Source organism: Coturnix japonica, chromosome 19, assembly GCF_054131305.1.
Source record: "Coturnix japonica strain WE chromosome 19, WE-NBRP24, whole genome shotgun sequence".
NCBI classification, from domain to species: Eukaryota; Metazoa; Chordata; class Aves; order Galliformes; family Phasianidae; genus Coturnix; species Coturnix japonica.
The window spans coordinates 564,673-583,353 of NC_140681.1; the positions used below are offsets into that span (position 1 = coordinate 564,673).

Sequence of the window (18,681 nt, forward strand, 5' to 3'; positions counted from 1 at the left end):
CTTGGCCTTTGCCCAGGAGCCAGGCATCCATTGCTGCCTGCTGGCACTGGGTCCAAGCTGTGGAGGCTCCCCCTTTTCTCAAAGGCAGGGAGAGGCTTTGCTGATCTGGGAAGCAAGTTTAGCGAGTGCTCCTTCCACCATGCCCAACAAATTAAAGCCAAAGAGGCAGTAAAGTGCTATGGGCCATTACCCCTCTCATGGAGGAGGTTAAGTGTGATGAGGGCCAAATTGGCATTTAATGGGACCTAATTGATTTTATAAGCTGTTGTGTTAACAGGAGACTCGATTCCATTCCCCCTCCATCACCAGGATGGATTGGTAACATCTAATGTGTGCCCTTCTTGACCCAGGATTGTTCTCATTGTGGTAGGCCCCAGCTTGGCATGTAAAGCACACACCAGTGCTGGGCCCCAGGGCAAGGGGTAGCAGGAGGACACCGTGGAACTTCTTTCTTCCTGCCATCTCTCAGGGGTCCATAGCTTAGTCCAGACTTGATCTGGGAGCCTAGCATGGGCTGGGAGCAGTCTGAGTGCCTGCCGGATGCAGGGAAGCTGTTCAGCATCCCATGGGAAGGACAAGGAGAGCAGCCCATGTTAGAGTTACCCCATAGCTCCAGCTTTTTGGCTTGCTTGGGCCATGTTGAGTAAAGAGGAATTGTCTTGGGCTGCATATAAAATACATCCCAGTGTTGCCATAGGTTTTCTTTCACTGCCAGACTTCAGGGTAATGTGTTTGTGGGTAGATGCAGGCGAAGCCCAACACTGTTATGTGGGTGGAACAGGAAAAAATGAATGTGAAAAATAGCCTCCAAGACCCCAAAATAAAGGGTGGTGGAGGAGCTCCCTGGTGTGGCTGGAGGCACCCAAGGTGAGCACGGAGCCCTGCATGGCTTCAATGGCTGCTCCAGGGCGAAACACTACTCTGCAAGTGGCAGGCAGGGCTGAGTACAGGCTGTGTGTAGCCTTTGCCACTGTGATGCAAGGAAGAAAGATGAATGTGCTGTTTTCTTTTAATTTAACTTTTGACTGGGCTGTAGAGCTGCTGGTCCTGATCTGATGCTGATGGGGTCCCAGTGGCCTGAGATCCTGCAGCCCATCAGCCCTGCTTTCTGCTTGGGAGATTGGGAGTTTCTGCCTCCCAAATGTAGGCACAGAACGTATCTGATGCTGATAAAGCCAGCAATCCCTGCACGCATGCAAAGTGTTACTTATTTATTGCTGACTCCCTCCCAGCCGGTGCTGTGCCATTGGAACTCGCCAGCTCTGACTAATAGTCCCAACAGCCGCGTGGGATATTTGAGTAGCTTTTCGTTTACAGATTCGGTGGGTCTCCGGTAATTGGAACGCGGCAACTTCTAACACATAACAGATGATGCAGCAGTGGAGGGCATTTGTCATTGCTTCACTCCCCTGCAGCAGAAAGGGCTCATAAGTCACAGCTGACAAATCTTTTAATGACTTTTAAACTTCATTTACAGGAAAGGATGACCATAATCAACAAACAATGATGGCTTACTAATCGTTCTGTATTATTTTTAAGAAGGAGCTTGGTTTTTTAATCCCTGTTAAAAGAGCTTAATGCTGCAAAGGGATGGGTGATGCTGTCCTGGAAGGTGTGAGGGGGTGAGAGCAGCATCAGCTGTGGCTTAATCCGTGTGTCCATGTACACCAAGGGAGGCAAAGACCAGTAGGTGAGGAGCAAGAGGAAAGGTAATGGCAACTGATGTAGGTCATACCGCAGCAGCCACCTCCAAGTGGGCCAGCTGCTCTCCTGTCCTCCCCACTGGCACAGGGGCAGTCTCCACTCATCCCTCCTCTGTAGGATGCTTTCCTTGGGGTGAGGGTGCTGCTGCTTCTCTTTCCCCTGCAGAGCCATGAATGCAGCATTTAGATATAAGCAGATTGCACAGCAGGTGGAGTGGGAGCCCACAACCAGTTGACTTTACAGAGATGTATGTCTTAATCACTGGTGTCATTCTGAGTATTTAGTCTGTCTGAAATAATTTTCATAGGCAAGCAGCTGGTAATTAACTCAAGAGAGGACAAGAATGTCAAGAACTTCAGCTGCTAGAAAGCAGGAGGTCAGCATGCTGAGGGCTGCACCTTGCTCTGGCTCTGTGCTTCCTGAGGCCCCATCTGATGGCCTCCTCCCCACTCTGCAAGCACTGTGAGGGGCAGGCACTGGGCATCACCCACTGGTGTTAATTCCCATGGGGAATGGGGATGATCAGCTGTTGTCCTGCACAGCAAAACATGCCTGGGTCCCGCTGGGGCTTCAAGCTGCCCCTCTGACATGGGGTTCTCCTCCTCACTGCATGGCTTTGCCAACTCTCACGGCATGTGGGGCTTTGCTGAAATCCCCAGTGGCAGGAAGCACATGGTTTTGTGGGAATGTTGATTTTCTGCTTGGTCATACGGGAAAACATGCCCCCAGCCTTCCTGGCTTGTAGGGATGCTGGCAGAGCAGGGTGGTGAGAAGCTGAGGATGGTCCCACTGGGAGCACAGCAGTGTGTTGAGGAACTGATGGCATTGCCACACTCAGCCATGCCAAAAGGCAGGCAGAGATCATAGAATCATAGAGTCCTTAGGGTTAGAAGAGACCTTTCAAGGTTATCTGGTCCAACTGCCCTGCAATGACCTAGATCAGGTTGCCCAGGGCCCGATTCAGTCTCACCTCCACAGGATGAACAAGGAGAAGTACACCCTCTTTGGCAGCTGTTCTTCAGGAGCTGTAGCCCTGTTAGATGATTAAATTATTACTGTGGAGTCTCAGATTCCCCCCCTTGGCAATGCTCTGCTCACCCACCAGCCTTTGTCAGAGGGCTCCTGCTCCTTCAGCTCTCCATCTCCTCTTTGCAAGTCTCAGGGAGACACAACAAGCAGCACAAAGATGCCAGTTCATTAAGCTGCGAAGAAAGTTCCCAGCAAGTTCACTTGCTGAAGATCTCACTTTCCTCATGAATAAATCATTTGCTGTTAAAACAACAGTTGGGCAGGTGGGGGGAGTGTTCATTAAAGAACATCAAGTCAATAGGCGGCTGATGAGAACCTGTTTGCGCTGTGTACAAGTGGGAGAGTGGGGGATGGAAACATTGTGTTTTCCCATTAGGGCAGTGAATGATAAAGAAATAAAGAATAATTCTCAAGAAATTAGTCATGGCCAGCCGTTAATGAGCATCTCGGTAACACTAATGAGCTGGCTTCAGATGCCTGAAAAGAAAGCACTTTAATTAGATTAATACATGTAGCATTGTCCAAAGCCCAGTAGGTAATCATCAGGTTTTGCACCAGTGGGATTACAGATGACATTCTATTTAATTGCTGTTTCCTTTTCATTTTCTTCTTCCCCCACCCCTTTTAAAGATTCTTCCCTCCAAAGAATTTTGTTTCTGTTCTGGAACATAACCTAAATGTTATCCCTGGAATTCTGCATCTAAAAGTGCTGCCAGGCTGGGCTTTATCTCAGTCAATTGACCTTTAAGATTTATTTTGCTGCTGTCAAAAAGAATGTGAGGCTGTTCACAGGAGATTCCCAAGACGATTAGAAGCAGAGACTCCTGAAAAGTCGACTTGTTGCATGTTCTGCAATCAAAGGATGATACAAAGTCTGTCTTTTGGGGGGAAGAAATGCCTTCATTTAAGAGTTATTTTCATGGAAGAAGTAGAGCCCAGAAAAGTTTGATGTGAATGGGACCATTCAAGTTCCAGCATGCAAAGAGTTGTGCTGTCTCACACCTTCAAACCCAAAATGTTAATACACACAGGCTTCAGAAAATGCCCCAATTCTTGCTGCTAGCACAGCACGGATTGTGGGATGACTTTTGCATGGTGGTTTAATTGGCCCTGTGAGCTGTCAGGTGCAAGGAGCTGTCAGTGCTGGCTTCAGCAGGAGACAGGCAGGCGGGCAGGGCTGGTGCAGTTGTACTTGGCTTTATCTCAGGGTTTCCAGCCATAGGTCATCCCTTTATCACACTCACTAGGATTTAAGACCTTGACAAATAGATTTTTAAGCTTTCTGTAGGCATGAATAATATGTAGGACAGATGGTTACGAGCCACAGCTATAAACTGTGCGCTGACCTGATAGACTTTGTAACTATTGTACCTTTAACAACTGATTAAATACTTATTAAAACAGCTCCTGATTATTTATTGCTCCTTTACGAGGGATTTGCCAGATGAACTGAAATCTAAATCATGACCAAGTTTTTAAAGGATTGGCAGGATTTCTCCAGTTCAAAATGACTCGTTTTAATTAAACATTCTAAAAGCAGGCTCTTTCTATAGCAGGACGGTGAGCTGGAGGAGTATTATGAAGCAGCTACTTCTGTACACGCTGTTGTGCACTCAGCATCCACCTGTCTGCAGGAGCACCGTGCAGCCGTCTGCAATGAGCCCCAGCTTTGGGGAGTTAGCACTTAAAAGCAGAGATGTTAAGGAAACCAGCTCAGTGAAGTAAGCACTGGCCATTTTAGAGAGCATCCCCAATTTCTGGTCCATTTGGGGTTAAATGGAGACATGCAGACACCCCCATGTTGCCTATTCCCAAAAGGCTCCTGCAGAAGCAATGCAACACCTGAGATGTATCTATTTACTCCCTTCTTCTAATAGCTTCCTGGTCCCCCTAACAATCATGTTTGGGAAAATCAGAGCTAGTCTCTCCAGAAAACCCAAGGACTGATTCCTTTCGTGTTTATTCTTCTTACTGAACCATACAGCAGTGGAGAGGGTATTTCTGCTCTCTGGGAGAAAGGCTGAGACCCCCCAGGTTGCTGTGGAGGAAGTGGTGGGAACTCGAAAGCTATTATAAAGATTTCAGGGTTTGTGTTGGTTATTAAAGCAGTGCTTCAGAGCTCGGCTCCAGTGCCTGGGGACTCACAGCAAATTACTGCCAGCTCCCAAGGAGGAGTGATTGGCACCAGAGGTGGCAGGGAGTTCAGTTGTAGATGCGTCTGCCTTTCTGTGCTATTGATGGGGCAGGGCAAGGCAGGCAGGGTCTTGTAATGCACTGTGTTTATTTAAGGGAACTTCTGTGGATAAAGGAGGGGCTGCTTCATTCAGAAATTGCTCTGAGCCAAGTGCCTGGCTGCAGCAGAATCAGATTTTGGCCTGAGTGAGCACATAACAGATGCACAGAGAAAAAGTGAGCCTGTGTAACTGGGACTTAGTCCAACAAGCAAGCAAGAGGCATTGGGGTCATGCAGATTCCAGCCTCAGATGACAATGGGGAACACTGTGCCACCAGATGGGGCACCCCAAAGCTCCCTGAGGTCTCTGCAGGACTGGCACTTTGGTCGTCTGTCTCTGAGTGCAGAGCCACCAAGCTGGGGAAAGTTGGGCAGAGAATGGGTCGGGATGAAAAACAGTGTTTCTCATTTTGTGAACAAGTGTGATAAGAGGAAAATAACAACCCGGCTGCGTGTGGCCGTCACACAAATAAAGAGCTTTCTGCGAAGAGAGAGTGGAGGGGCCGGGTGGTTTTTCTTTGCCTTCTTCTTCTGTGACAGTTCATCACTAAGACAGAGGCCTCTGGGGTTTAGACACCTGGCTCTCAATTAAACAGCTAATCTGTGAAGCAAGGCACTTAAAGCAGGAAGGAAAAATAGCTTATCAAGTAAACCAGCTCTGGCCTTGGGCTGCTACCGGATTGAATATCAATATCTTTAAGGCATCCCTGAACATGAGTGACAGCAGGGACCGTGACATCGTTTCCAGCCACGCTGCCCCAGGTAAGGAGGAGAAGTGGGGAATGGATGCTGCCAGGGGCAGCTTGCACAGAGCATCCAGACTGCAGCCTGCATGGATGTGTTCCTCATTGTGTTGAGCCCCAGTGTGGCACTGGGCTTTCTGGGGCTTTATAAGGTTTTTATTCTGTCCCATTCTACTGTATTTTATCTTACAGGGTTATTGTTAGCAGTTCATTGGTTTTGTGGAGCAGGAAGGAGTGTTGGTGTTATTTCACACAATTGCGTGAGCAAAGCAGCTGAAGCTGGTTTTTATGGGATGCTGTCAAAGGGGTGGGAGCTCAAGGAGATCCTGTGCTGTGCTGACTGCAAGGGAGAGATGTTTCTTGTGGGAGGTGGGGTTGAGACAGTGATGAATTTCACACAGGTGCAGAGTGCTCTGCTGGTGTGTGGCCAGGATGGGTGGTATTAGTATGTGGTGATCAGAATCTGGTGAGCAAGTGGTGATTAAAGTTGGGTTGTTATAGTAAGGGTAGGAAGAAGTGATGCAGTGTGTAAGGACAGCAGAAAAATGCTTGACACCAGCCTGTTAGGTGGAGGATGTTGCTGGTAGGGCTGAGATCTCAGCCTGGGACAAGTGCTCACATGTCCAGTGGTCGAGGCCGTGGCTCCCATTTCTGTCACAACAGGGGTAGGGGCATCAGTCAGTGGGCAGGTGGCACTTAGGACCTCTGGTCATCAGAGGTTTCCTCCCAAGTCTTATCAGTGATGTGGTTATCAGCTGGCCTTACCTGCAGTTTGTCACCCAGAGCAACCATCCCATCACTGACCAGCCATGGGCGCAGCTCCATCTGCTGCAAACAGTAAGAGTAGCACCTGCGGGTGCCATATCTAGAGCACATATCTGGTCAAGAGAGATGTGAGGTGGAAGATGGAACCTGGGGGCAGGCAGCATCCCACATGGCACCTACCCCTCACATGGTACCTTGAGGATGCTGTGGGAGATGTCCTGCTCTCCACCAGCACCCTCTGGGGAATAGTTACCATTGAGGAGGGTGAAGAAGGAGCTCAAGGAATTCAGGCTGAAGGCTTCAGGCTTACCTTGGTTACCCATCTGTAAGATGGGGAACTTGTGTCCCACCTTCATTAAGGTGTTGTCAGAGGTGGTGTCATTCCTTGTAACTTGTGCATCCTAATGATGAATGAAGGTGAAGTGGGGGACAGGGCAGGGTGGAGGGAATATTGCTGGTAATTTATTTATCCTCAAAGTGAAGATTCATCTGTTACCTGAGTGCCCTCTTCAGAAGCATCCTCATCCAGCTCTTTTATTTTTAAAGAAAACACACCAATTGGACCAGATCCCTTGGCAGCAGCAGAGCTGGGTCATGATGCACCTACTGAGAGCAGGCAGCCCTTTAAATAAGGGGGGAAAGCCCTTGATTTACCCAAATCCTCCAGCCAGACCTTTGTGTTCTGCACATAGCATGGAAACAGCTTAACCCACACCCCTCCCACACAGGCTTAAGGAGCTCAGCACACTGATGTAATTGGTGTTTACAGCTGCAAACAGCTGGTCAGGAATCGGAGCAGTGTAAATAATACTCTCCTGGGCATGCTACAATTTGGGAAGTGTTTGGGCTAACAGCAGTTTTAGGGGTTTCCCTAAGCTGAGGTATGGGGCAGCAGCATAGAATTGATCAGAGTGTGACAAGAAGTGAGTGCGGAGACACAGGGTTATGTTTTAATTTGTTCAGCTTGAAAGCTGGGAGATAGAAACATCCATTCATTGCAGCACAGCCCAGATGAGGGCAGCTTTGGAGATGCTGCTGCAGGGATATCTCCCAGAGACCTGGATTTGGACAGTGGGTCCTAAAGGCACCATAAGTTTCTGAGGGTTTCTCAAGCAGGTGCCTTCATGCCTTGAAAATTAAAAAGGCTGAGTGCTAGCAGTCATCACTTGTCCGTATAGAGCTCACTGATTGCAATTTGTGTTAAACAGCTCCTGTGTGCATGGGTCAGGCTGCAGGCCACTGCTGTGGGGCCAGGCTGTGCTCCTTGGCTGTTGCAAACCCTGGAAATAAGACAGTTCATGGTGACAAGCCCTGAGGTTCTGATGCTTTCCTCTGTGCACAGAAATACATTCAGGACCACCCCCTGCCATGTGCTGACTGCTCCCCAGCTCAGGCTACCCAGGGCCCCTCCACAGCCTTGAGAACCTGCAGGGATGGAGCACCCACAGCTCTGGGCAGCAGTGCCAGAGCCTCACCAGCCCTGGATAACAAGAAGGGGAAGGATGACTTTGTTTCTTTGAAAGTCTTGCCTCAACCCCAAAAAGCATGTCAGGAAATGGTTCTGCAGCCAGGGAGCTGCCACCTATCCCATGGGGCCAGGCTGGCTGGGCAGAAATAGAGAGCTGAAGCCCCAAAGCTGGCATGACTTCATCCATAGTAGCACTCAGGCAGATGTTGTAGTACCTGGCAGGGGCTCAGGGGCTCTGCCATAGCTGTGGAGAAGAGCAGCTCCACCATGTGTGCTGTGAAACACCTCCCACAGCTCTGCACTGACTGCTCCTGGGTAAATATCACACCGTATGCGTGCAGCACGCAGTAATGAGCCCCAAACAACCCCTCTTTAATGGAAGTTGAAAATCAAAGCAATATCTTTGGACAGCTGCAGTTTTGGTTGCATAAACAAGAGCAAGCTGACTTTAGGCAACAAGACTAGATTTAATTTAATACAGTTCCCAGCTCTGATCCTTCCTAGGGACTGCCCATGAGATGCACCAGGTAAGGACCCAGGGGGATCATGCCTTGAAGCTGTGGTAGCGGGCTGCAGTGCCTGCTTATGATTCCCAAGTGAACAGTGACATCTCCTGTTAGCTCAGAATGCAGCTCAAAGCCCAGCCCAGCAATGCTGGAGAGCAGATATCAGTTAGGAGCAGTTTCCTTCACCACTTAAATTACATTGCTTGCTTCCAGAAAAACGAAGCTGCCTTCTATCTACAGATGCAGATCTGGTTGTCCTTCTGCATGGGGAGAACCAGCCTGTGCCAGGGGAACTTGTGGGGTAGTCCCAGGAGATGGGCATGAGCAAAAGTGCTGAATGCAAACTGCTCTAAAAAGAGCAGCCCTTGAACTCTAATTAAGTGTAGATGGATAAAAACTTTATTTTAATTGCATTAAAGCTTTTATTTGGGTGTAAAATCTATTTAAATTACTATTTTGTGCCTGAGAAGCAGCCAGAATACACTCAGAGTTAGCCTGATAAATGCATTTCTGCTGAGCTTTATGCTGGCTGCAGCAGTCTTTGCCCAGCACAGAAGTGTCTCCAGATGCCTGCTGTAGTTGGGAAGCTGGTCCCCTTGCTCCAGCCTTTCTGGGACCCTTCTCCCTCTCCCCTTTTTGTAAGACTTGGGTAATCCCTTTGCACACCTTCCTGACTCCTGATTTGTTCATTCAGGTGTTCAAGATGTCATTGAAGGTGCAGACAAGCAACATAACGAACAAGAATGACCCCAAATCCATCAACTCCAGAGTCTTCATCGGCAACCTCAACACAGCTGTGGTCAAGAAGTCAGATGTGGAGACCATTTTCTCCAAGTACGGCCGTGTGGTGGGCTGCTCTGTTCACAAGGGCTATGCCTTCGTACAGTACTCCAACGAGAGGCACGCGCGTGCCGCCGTCTTGGGTGAGAATGGGCGCATGCTGGCGGGCCAGACTTTGGGTAAGTCTTTTCTGCAGGTGTTCGAACGTGTTTGGGTGCAACAAGGGCTAGCTGCCCCCTAAAGGATAGTCAGGGCATGGCTGGGCCAAGGTCAGGCTGCAGCATTAATCTGTAAGTCAGGGTCTGGTCTAGGGATGGTGAATGGGCCAAATGCAGCCCACTGATGAGCCAGCAGGGCCATAGTGATGAGACAGACATGGAAGAATGTTGGTCTATGGGGCAGGAACAGCAGGGTCCATATCCATGCACAGGTATAGCGGTGACAGAGCTGGAGACCAGCATAACAGCTGTCATACTGATCACCAGTGAGGCTAAGCATGGCCATTCAGATGTATTAGTGCCACCTTTGTTGTCACAGCACTGCCTGGACTTTGTAGAAGCAGAGGAGACTCTGGATAGAAAAAAAGTGGCATCCTGAAATGAAGGATTGGACCGAAATAACAGCAGCTCATCACCTTTATGGCTTCCCTCAGCACTACCAGAGGACTTGATCTCCCATTTTTTTTCACCATCCAGAAGCCAGGTGTCTCACCGTGTCTGATTACCTGGACATCCTCTGTGATCAGCAGAGATGAGCTCTTTGTTTGAGCCTGAGATGCCTGGTTGAGGTTGGGGTGGAGGTACCAAGGTACCAGCCTTAGCCTTGCCTTTCAAGAGAGGTGACAACTCGGGCTGTCTCAGACTAGCTTCAGCCAGCTGATGTTAAATGAGATAACTCTCCCCCCACCAGATATGTGAAAGTCTTTTGTCTGCACTGCTGTGCGATAAGAAATAACAAACAAAATCACCCCAGCTGCTCCCAGCTGCATCCATGTTTTGCAGATTGCTCTGAAGTGTCACATGCTGAGAAGCCTTTGTCACCAGCTTTAAGCTGAGAATTGGAACTGAAGACAGTGTTTTTAATGAAAAATCGTTATTTCCAAGTCTGCTACAAGTAGCGGTCATTGGACACACAGGGGAGCAATTTGCAACCCATTCCCACTCTGCTGCCAGCACAGCAGTCAGAAATAGGAAGTTGTGTGCTAGGTCATGTCTTTAAGCCACTGTGCTGTTTCCATCCATGGTTTACTCAAATGCAGAAACTTTTCTTCACTTCTCTTGCTGTCAGCACAAAGCAGAGCTGAAATGCAGTGTGCCAGGGTTGGTGCAGCCCAGATGTTGCCCACATGTTTGCAGCGTTGGTAGACATGACGAGCAAGGGGCTGGGGAGCAGAGGAACTCATGCTGGCACTGCTGTCAGACATGCAGCTAAGTGAAGGCCACACAGCCACTTTGCTGAAGAGAAATGCCTATAAAAGGTACCATGATTAGAACTGTTTACTGTCCTATTGGTGCTGGTTGCAGAGGTCTGCCATGCCAGCAAGGTGGCTGGAGCCAGTGTCATTTTCCAGCTCCATGCAGTAACTTCAGCTGATTGCACATGCAAGCACCTGATCCTGTGGAAGAGCAGCAAACCAGTGCACTTCAGGCCTACAGCTGCATTCTGGATGGCAGGAGCCCCTAAGGAATTACCATCCATGCTCTGTGGACAGCACCCGGTGAAGGGGCAAACATCCCCAACCTGCTGGGGAGTAGCAGTTTGCAATAGTGCAGGGCAACATGTCCCCAGTGCCAGCAGGAGTCATGTAGCAGGACATCCAAATCCAGAGCCACTCCTGCACGCCAGGCTCTAGCTTGAGCAAGGCAGCCGTTCATCTTTCTATCTGGTATCTTCCTTATAAGATCAGTTCTCAATCTGGATGTCTTAATAGTATTTATTCCATCTTATTTTATTCTTCTTCCTTTATCAGCAGATGTGCAAACTGTCAGACTTGCATTTTAACTTATCAGTAAGATACTGAAAGCCTCATTAAGTTGAGGTGTTTGGAAGCCATGTCTGCAGCCTGTCCCTCACTGGGCCATGGACTGCTCTGCCAGGCAGGTACTGGCTACCACTGTGCTTTCTGCAGAGGCTCCCAGAAAACCCAGTCATTGCAGGAGGCCATCACCATTTCAGTGCAGGAGCTGTGCACTTCAGGCTGCATCCACACCACTAACCTGACCTTGCTAAACAAAGCACAACCTCCTCATTTAGTGCAGGAAAAGACACCTGGTTATGGGCAGGGGATGATACATACCGTGATCTGAGCAAACTGATTCAGTGATGAGGAGTAGGGAGCCAGAATGGAAATGGTATACAAAATGTGTCCAGGCTGATGTGCATGCTGAGCTCTTTCTGTGTTCATTGTCAAGGGAGTCCTGGGGGTTCTGACTGCTCATCACCACTGCAGGTCGAAAGTACAAATCTACTACTCTGACTGCACGCCCCAGTGAAGGCTCTGTGGTGCTATTTCTAGCAGTGCATACCAGCAAATTGAGCTAATTGTTGTCATTATCCACATTATCCACCATTCGGTTTTCATTGCATCCCTGGAAGGGTGTCAGTCAGCGTGGTGCTGTCAGTAGCTCTTCATTTTGCAGGAAAAGTGAGTGGCAGCTTGCAAGATGCACCCTGACATTAAAATGAGTTCACAGCAGGAGAACTGGAGAGCTGCCAGTACAGCAACACACAGCATGGCCACAGTGGGTGGTGGGCACTTTGCTTGCAAGGAACTCATTTCTAGGGCATGCACGTGATGGCAGGCACAAGTCTTGTGCCTGGCAGGTAAAGGGAGGTACAGCTGTTATGCAAATAACAGCAATTCGTTTCCAGCTCCAGAAGCAAGATGGTAACACACACCCCAGATGGCTGCAGTTGTCCTTTTCTATCCCTGCCAGAAGAAACCTCCAGCCTCAGGCTGTTGTGATTGGACAAGATGAGAGGATTTCTGACTAAAAGAGGGAAGATTTAGATTGGATATAAGGAAAAAGATGGTGATGAGGCACTGGCCCTGGCTGCCGCTGCCCAGAGAGGTGCTGGATGGCCCATCCCTGGAGACATTCAGGGTCAGAATGGGGGCTCTGAGCAGCCTGTTCAAGATGCAGATGTCACTGTTCATTGCATGGGAGTTGGACCAGATGATCTTTTAAGGTCCCTTCCAACTCAAAAGATTCCATGATTTACAGTGTCCAGAAGCATTTAGACAGACTTATGGTCACTCTTGGCTCTGGCTTGCCAGTCTCCTGGCAGTCTCCATTTAATTGGCTCTATCACTTTGTTCCCACGTCAAAAACATGTTTGGCAGTGAGACTGGGGAGAGAAATTTCCTCCACAGATCAGAGCAGTTCATTCTCCCTGCCCTTCATCAAAGATGTGCCTGAGAGATCAATTGGGTGCATGCCCCTCCACCTCATGAACCTTTTAATGCATCCCAGTTCAAAGCAACTTGTGGCTTGTGCTTAACACTCATTTTTATTCCAGAACGAGCAAGGAATAAATTGGAACTACTGGCAGTTTTCTGTATTCTGTGCCTTATCATAACAGCACTGTGCTCCCCTGGGAAGCCTGCCCTGAATTTGTGTACACGGGTTTGAATGTGTCCAGAGGCACTGACTTTGAAAATGAGTGTTTTGTATCTGTGTAGAGCAAGAGAAAGCATTTGCTTTCCTCTGAAGGTCCAGCAGGGACCAGCAGAAGGAAGGCAGGAGTGCAGCAGGTCTATCCCAGCAGAGTGCAGCAGGGTTTTGCCTCACTGTGTGGTTGGTACAGCTCTCATGGGCACACAAGGTAATGTTGTGGCTTTGTTTGTTGCAGATATCAACATGGCTGGGGAACCTAAACCTAACAGACCTAAAGGGCTGAAGAGAGCAGCCTCCACGTTATACAGGTAGGTCACCATGAACCTCCTGGCCCAAGCTCTCTGGGTTGGTATTTCCCTCTGTCTTGTCAGGCTTTCTCCTCCCATGGCCTTTCCTGAGCCTGACTCTTGCAACACCACTCAGGGCTGGGCTTAAGGGATCAATCAGTGGCAGACACAGGGCTGGCCAAGGCCTGTGCTGTTGTGAGGCTCCACCTGGGCATGGCCTGACCCACAAACAGTGTAGGAAGTCATCAGATCAGTAATTGGAGGTGACCACGGAGATAGATGGTCAGGGGAAGTCCCAAGGGAGCCAGTGCTTCCGAGCAGTGAAGAGGACACCGAGCAGAGAGATGAGTGGGACGTGGGGTAGGTCTATGAGAGATGTAAGGTGTTACAGATGTCAGAGTGAGTCTTCAGTGCCATTCTTGCCAACTCTAGAGACTTCATCATGATTCTCATGACCACGGATGGTCTGGAGCTGTGGGAGTGTGGGAAAAGCTTAAGAGGTTTAAGAACCCAAAAACAAATAGCAAGATCCCAAAATGTGTTTTATTTATGCATTTGACTGATTGCATTCACATGAAGACTAGGGCACTAAGTCAGTATTTAGAAAGTGTGATGTTGAGAAGGCAAGAATAAGGTTAGTACCGGTGTTACAGGTGAATGTTGCAATGAAAGAGAATAATGAGAATCAAAAGAGAATCTTGAATTGCAGCTGAAAGGGACACATCTCCCTTCTGCACCTGGGCCCAGCATCCCCAAGGAGCTTGTGGTAGGCTTTCAGGGTGACTGGGGCCACACTGGGCAGATGGTGGTTGTCCAACTAAGCTTAGGTTGGCTCAGTTGTCTTCTGTCTCCCCCAGCTAAAACCAGGAGGGTAATGTTGGGAAAGGGAGCATCACCTGCATAGACCTGCTGCTCTACATGGACTATCACAAGTCCATGGGACCAGATGGGATCCACCTGAGTGTGCTGAGGGAGCTGGCAGAGGTGATTGCCAAGCTTCTTTCTGCCATCTGTTGGCAGTCCTGGTCAACTGGGGAGGTCCCAGATGACTGGAGAGTTGCTCATGTGGCACTCAGCTGTAAGAAAGGTTGTAAGGAGGATCCGGGGAACTACAGGCCCGTCAGCCTGACCACAGAGCCAGGTAAGGTTATAGAATAGAGTGAGATCTTGAGTGAGATCACATGTGTGCAGGACAACTGGGGGATCATCAGTCCCAGGCAGCATGAGTTCACAAAAGGCAGGTCCTGTTTGACCAACCTGATCTCCTTCTGTGACCAGGTGTCCTGCCTGGTGGATGAGGGAAGGGCTGTGCATGTAGTCTGCCTAGACTGCAGCAAATCCTTTTGTCACTGTCTCCCACTGTCTTTTGGAGAAGCTGGCAGTCCACGGCTTGGGTGATTACACTCTTTGCTGGGTAAAATACTGTCTGGATTGCTAGGCCCACAGAGTGCTGGTGAACAGAGTTACATCCTGCTGGTGACCAGTGGTTCCCCAGGGGTTGGTATTGGTGCCTGTGTTGTTCAGTATCTTTATTGATGATTTGGATGTGTGAATTGAGTGCACTTTCAGTAAGTTTGCAGATGGCACCAAGGTGGGGAGAAGTGTCAATCAGCCTGGGGGTATAAAGGCCCTACAGAGGGATCTGGACAGGCTGATGGATGGGTTGAGGCCAATTTGATGAAGTTCAATCCGGCCAAGTGCTGAGTCCTGCACTGTGGTCACAACAACCCCGGGCAGAGCTACAGGCATAGGGCAGAGTGACTGGAAAGCTGTGCAGAGGAAAAGGACCTGAGGGTGTTAGCTGACAGCTGGCTTAACATGAGACAGCAGTGTCCCCAGGTGACCAAGAAGGCCAACAGCATCCTGGTTTGTGTCAGAAATAGTGCAGCCAGCAAGAGCAGGAGGTGATGGTCCCCCTGTGTTATGGGGAGCAGCTGAGGGATTGTAAAGTCTGGAGAAGAGGAGGCCCCGGGGAGACCTCATCACTCCAACTCCCAGAATGGAGGTTGTGGCAAAGTGGGGGTCAGCTTCTGCTCCCAGGTAACAGCAATAGGACGAGAGGGAACAGCCTCAGGTTGCACCAGGGGAGCAAACTGCTTTTACATTGCTCCAAAGGTCTTAGTGTAGATTTAAGCCATCTTGGCTCTTAGCCACAATTTGGCCTTCTGGTTTTGCAGGGAGAAAAAGTACATCTGTGCATCATCTCCACTGCTGTATGGAAATGTAGATGACACAAATCCTTCTATGTAGTTGTACACATACAACTTGCATGGTGCCATAATGCAAATCAATTCATTCCATATATTATGTGATAGAGCATTTCTTTGTCAGCATTTACTCTTCATCTCTGCCTTGACCACTAATCCTCTGTTGAAATGATCGGTGTTTCAGCCTTCCAGGCTGCCATGTAGCTGAAGAGAGAGATATTTGCTTCCTCCCACAGATATGGATGTGCTAAAATATGGGCCAGAGACTGCTCTGAGCTTCAGCAGTATTTCATCCCAGATTGGTGACAGATTTAAACTTTGCCATCTGGACTAGCAGTGCTTACGCTGTCTCGTGGAAATCCAGGAACTCAGGTTTGCAGTGAGCTGTGGTTGTAGCATTTCCTAATCATTGTAAATTGTTCTGAATCTTAGGCTTGAAGAATCACAGCACAATAATTTATAGAAATGCTGTGTTAAACACACAAGATTACTTTTTCAGTGGTTGGGTTTTACTTTGCCTAGCCATCTCTGCATGAGAGAGGCGAGTATTAGAGAAGGCAAGACAAAGGATGTCTCATTTTGGACATAAAGGAAGCAAAAATCTTGACAGTCTTATGTGATCCATCAGCCCCAGGGTACGTTTGGTTGTTTAATTGAAATCCCTTGGGAGGTATCCTCCCATCTACCTCCAGAAGGTAGAACATAACCCCAGGTTCACACCATCATCAGTTTTTGGAGGTGGCTTTACAAAAGCCAGACAGCCAGTTGGTATAAAACCTTGCTCCCATCACTGTTCTGCCCTGATCCTTCCATATCTTCATGTCCAGAGAGGATTTCCTGGGGTATTTTGGGCTTTTGGGTTGGTGCTCCTCGCATACTGGGACCTGGCTGGTCAGTGCTGCAGGCTGTGAGGAGCAGATGGCTCTGCCCTGGGACATGCTGCAGGGCCGTGGAGCAGACAGAGCTGTACTGACCATAGACCTCTGCCCTTCCCAGTGATGTTGCTGCTAAAAGGACAGGCAGCCTTGGGACAATCTAAGTCCTTCAGGGGCCACACAGCATGATGGGCACAGACCCCCACTGACATTTCCGCAGCTTGTGGATACAGCTGGACAGTGTCCTTCAGCCCAGCTGGCATCCACATCCCTTACTGTACCCATTGCAGCCCAAAAGCTGCAGTCACACCACCTCCAACCAGCAGAGCAGTGACACCCTGTGCCCCTCGGTGCCAGATTTGCCAGCACAGGGCAGAGAAACAGAGGTCAACAACGATACCCATGGGGTCCAGCACTGGCGAGGATTTGTGCAGCCTTTCTGCATCCCCCAGTGTCTCAGAAGTGCTGGGCTCCCTTCCAGCATTTCTCTCCCATCTTCCCAGCTAGTTGCAGGAGGAAAGAACCTCACACCAGATGTGCAAGGCTTTAAAAGCTCTCTGTTTAATCATGGCCAGATTTTCCAAGTAGCTTTCCAGTAGATATTATTTCTACTGCTGCACTAATTAAGGTTGTGCAGTTGTTAATAGAAGGATGTGAGCTGAGCGCAACCTGTTGCCTGTGACAGTCAGCCCAGGTGATTAAAAGCATGGCCACTCAGCTTCATGTTTGCTATTCAGGTACATGCTCAGAAATGGCACCTCGAATGTAATGTAAATTCAGCACCTAAAAACAATTGCCCTTCAATTAGAAACGCGTGGGTTCTGCACCTGTGTGAGTTGCTACTAAACGTTATTTAATTGCTCGAGAATAGCAGTGCAGAAGGAATGCAACAGGAGTCGTGCTGCTTGACATGGCCTTACAGGCTTCTGCTGCCTCTCTCTCTGATTGTCCCTGCTTTCGTTTTAAAGGGCACAGTGTCACCAACTGATTGAAAAACAGCAAAAATTATTCATGTACATAAAGGAAGCCCTGTCAGGTCACTGAGTAATGATTCATCCACCGCAGGAAAGTTTATCCTACGTGCAGGGAAATAATCGGGTGTGCACATTTCAGATAAATCACTGAAGCTAAGACTTTCCACTGGCATTTTTCTATTCTCATGTCGGAAGAACTGCCCTTTGCTCCATGCCTGACTTCCAAGGCTGCTTGTAAGAGCATCCAACACTGCCTCCCTCCTCCCACAGCCTCCTGCAGGACCGGCCATGACCTGGATGGTGTGTTACAGCAGGGTTCAGACTTGAGAAAAAAACCCTTTTTTGAGTCTTCTGCCTTCCTGGAGGGCTGTGTTGTGGTTTCCAGGTGATGAAAGAAGCTGAGGTCAGAGTGTTTGCCATCCCTCACCGCAATGAATCGGAGTCAGACTCTTCTCACACACATTCAGCCCTCCACTCTGTCGGGGCTTTCATGGGGTCTGGTTGTCTGGACTCCCTTTGTGTTCACTGCATTTGAACAAAAAAACCCACTTCCATCAGTGCAGTTCGTTTGACATCATTTCAGATGTCTGCTTTTGGCTGTGATGAGCCATGGCCTGGAATTGCCTCTTGCTTGGATGCGTTGGGATGTGTTTGCATTCCTGCTGGCTGAAGTTAAACAAGACACATCCCATTGTTTTTTGGGGGAAGTCAGAACCAGCTCTCCAGGATAATTAAGCATCTACTTCCTTTTGGAAATTACTTAAAGAATATTTGGGGTCAGAGTAGGATGATTCCCCTCATCCTGGCTTTCCACCCACAAAAATTACTAGGTGGCCCTGGACCTCACATCCTGCACATGGGGCATGCTGCAAGCAAACCCTGCTCTGAGCCCGTGGGTCTGCTGGTGGGGAGCAGAGGTCTGGAGGAAAAGCCAGCTCAGATCCAGCACCTCACACATGATACAGGTGAGAAGAAAGCAATGAGAGTGTTTCTGAGTCATGCCAAATGCCCCCCAGGCTTCGAGTTGCTCATCAGTCTCAAGTTGCCTTATGATCTCTGATCCCTGATGATCTACCCAACAAGAGATGGTCCTGATTCTTCCCAACCAGAGTCCTTGGGCTGCATGGAAAGGTCCCCACTGTCCTCTCCTGCCCATGGATACAGGGAACATTGGTGTCCTTGCTGGAGTTGGCCAGGAGCATTTCACCTGAGCCTGTTGGGTTTGACGAATGTCACAGGATTGTAGCAATTTCATTTAAGTTGCAGCTAAAGAAAGAAAAAGAAAGGTAGCGTGGGAGTCTGACAGCATAGCAACATCCTCCTTCAATTTTCCTTTCAAATGACATCTTATTTTGATTCTATTCTGTGTTTATTGGATTCAAACAGAATTGGAGTCAAACATGCCTAGTGATCAAAATAGATTGGAGAGCCGAGGGCAGCAGTTGTTCTTGGAGATTTGCTTTATTTTCAGGTTTCATCCCTGGGCCAAATGG

The 18,681-nt window shown here is 48.9% G+C and overlaps 2 protein-coding genes across 9 annotated transcripts in view; both read left to right on the plus strand.

Annotated features, from left to right (window-relative positions):
• LOC146757723 (RNA-binding protein Raly-like) overlaps positions 1-18,681 on the plus strand; it is a 114,300-nt gene that overhangs the window by 86,892 nt on the left and 8,727 nt on the right. For all 8 annotated transcript variants that reach the window (XM_085519963.1, XM_085519962.1, XM_085519961.1 and 5 more), the window contains 2 exons: positions 9,143-9,407; positions 13,081-13,153. In XM_085519963.1, the coding sequence (XP_085376089.1) occupies positions 9,152-9,407; positions 13,081-13,153 (329 nt within the window). In that variant the 5' untranslated portion in view covers positions 9,143-9,151. The remainder of the gene's footprint in view (positions 1-9,142; positions 9,408-13,080; positions 13,154-18,681) is intronic.
• On the plus strand, positions 2,423-8,740 carry LOC146757724 (uncharacterized). Its single transcript, XM_085519431.1, is given in 5 exon segments — positions 2,423-5,257; positions 5,260-5,536; positions 5,538-5,797; positions 5,800-5,891; positions 5,894-8,740. Coding segments are annotated over 5 exon segments (852 nt in total). The 5' UTR covers positions 2,423-5,127; the 3' UTR covers positions 5,987-8,740.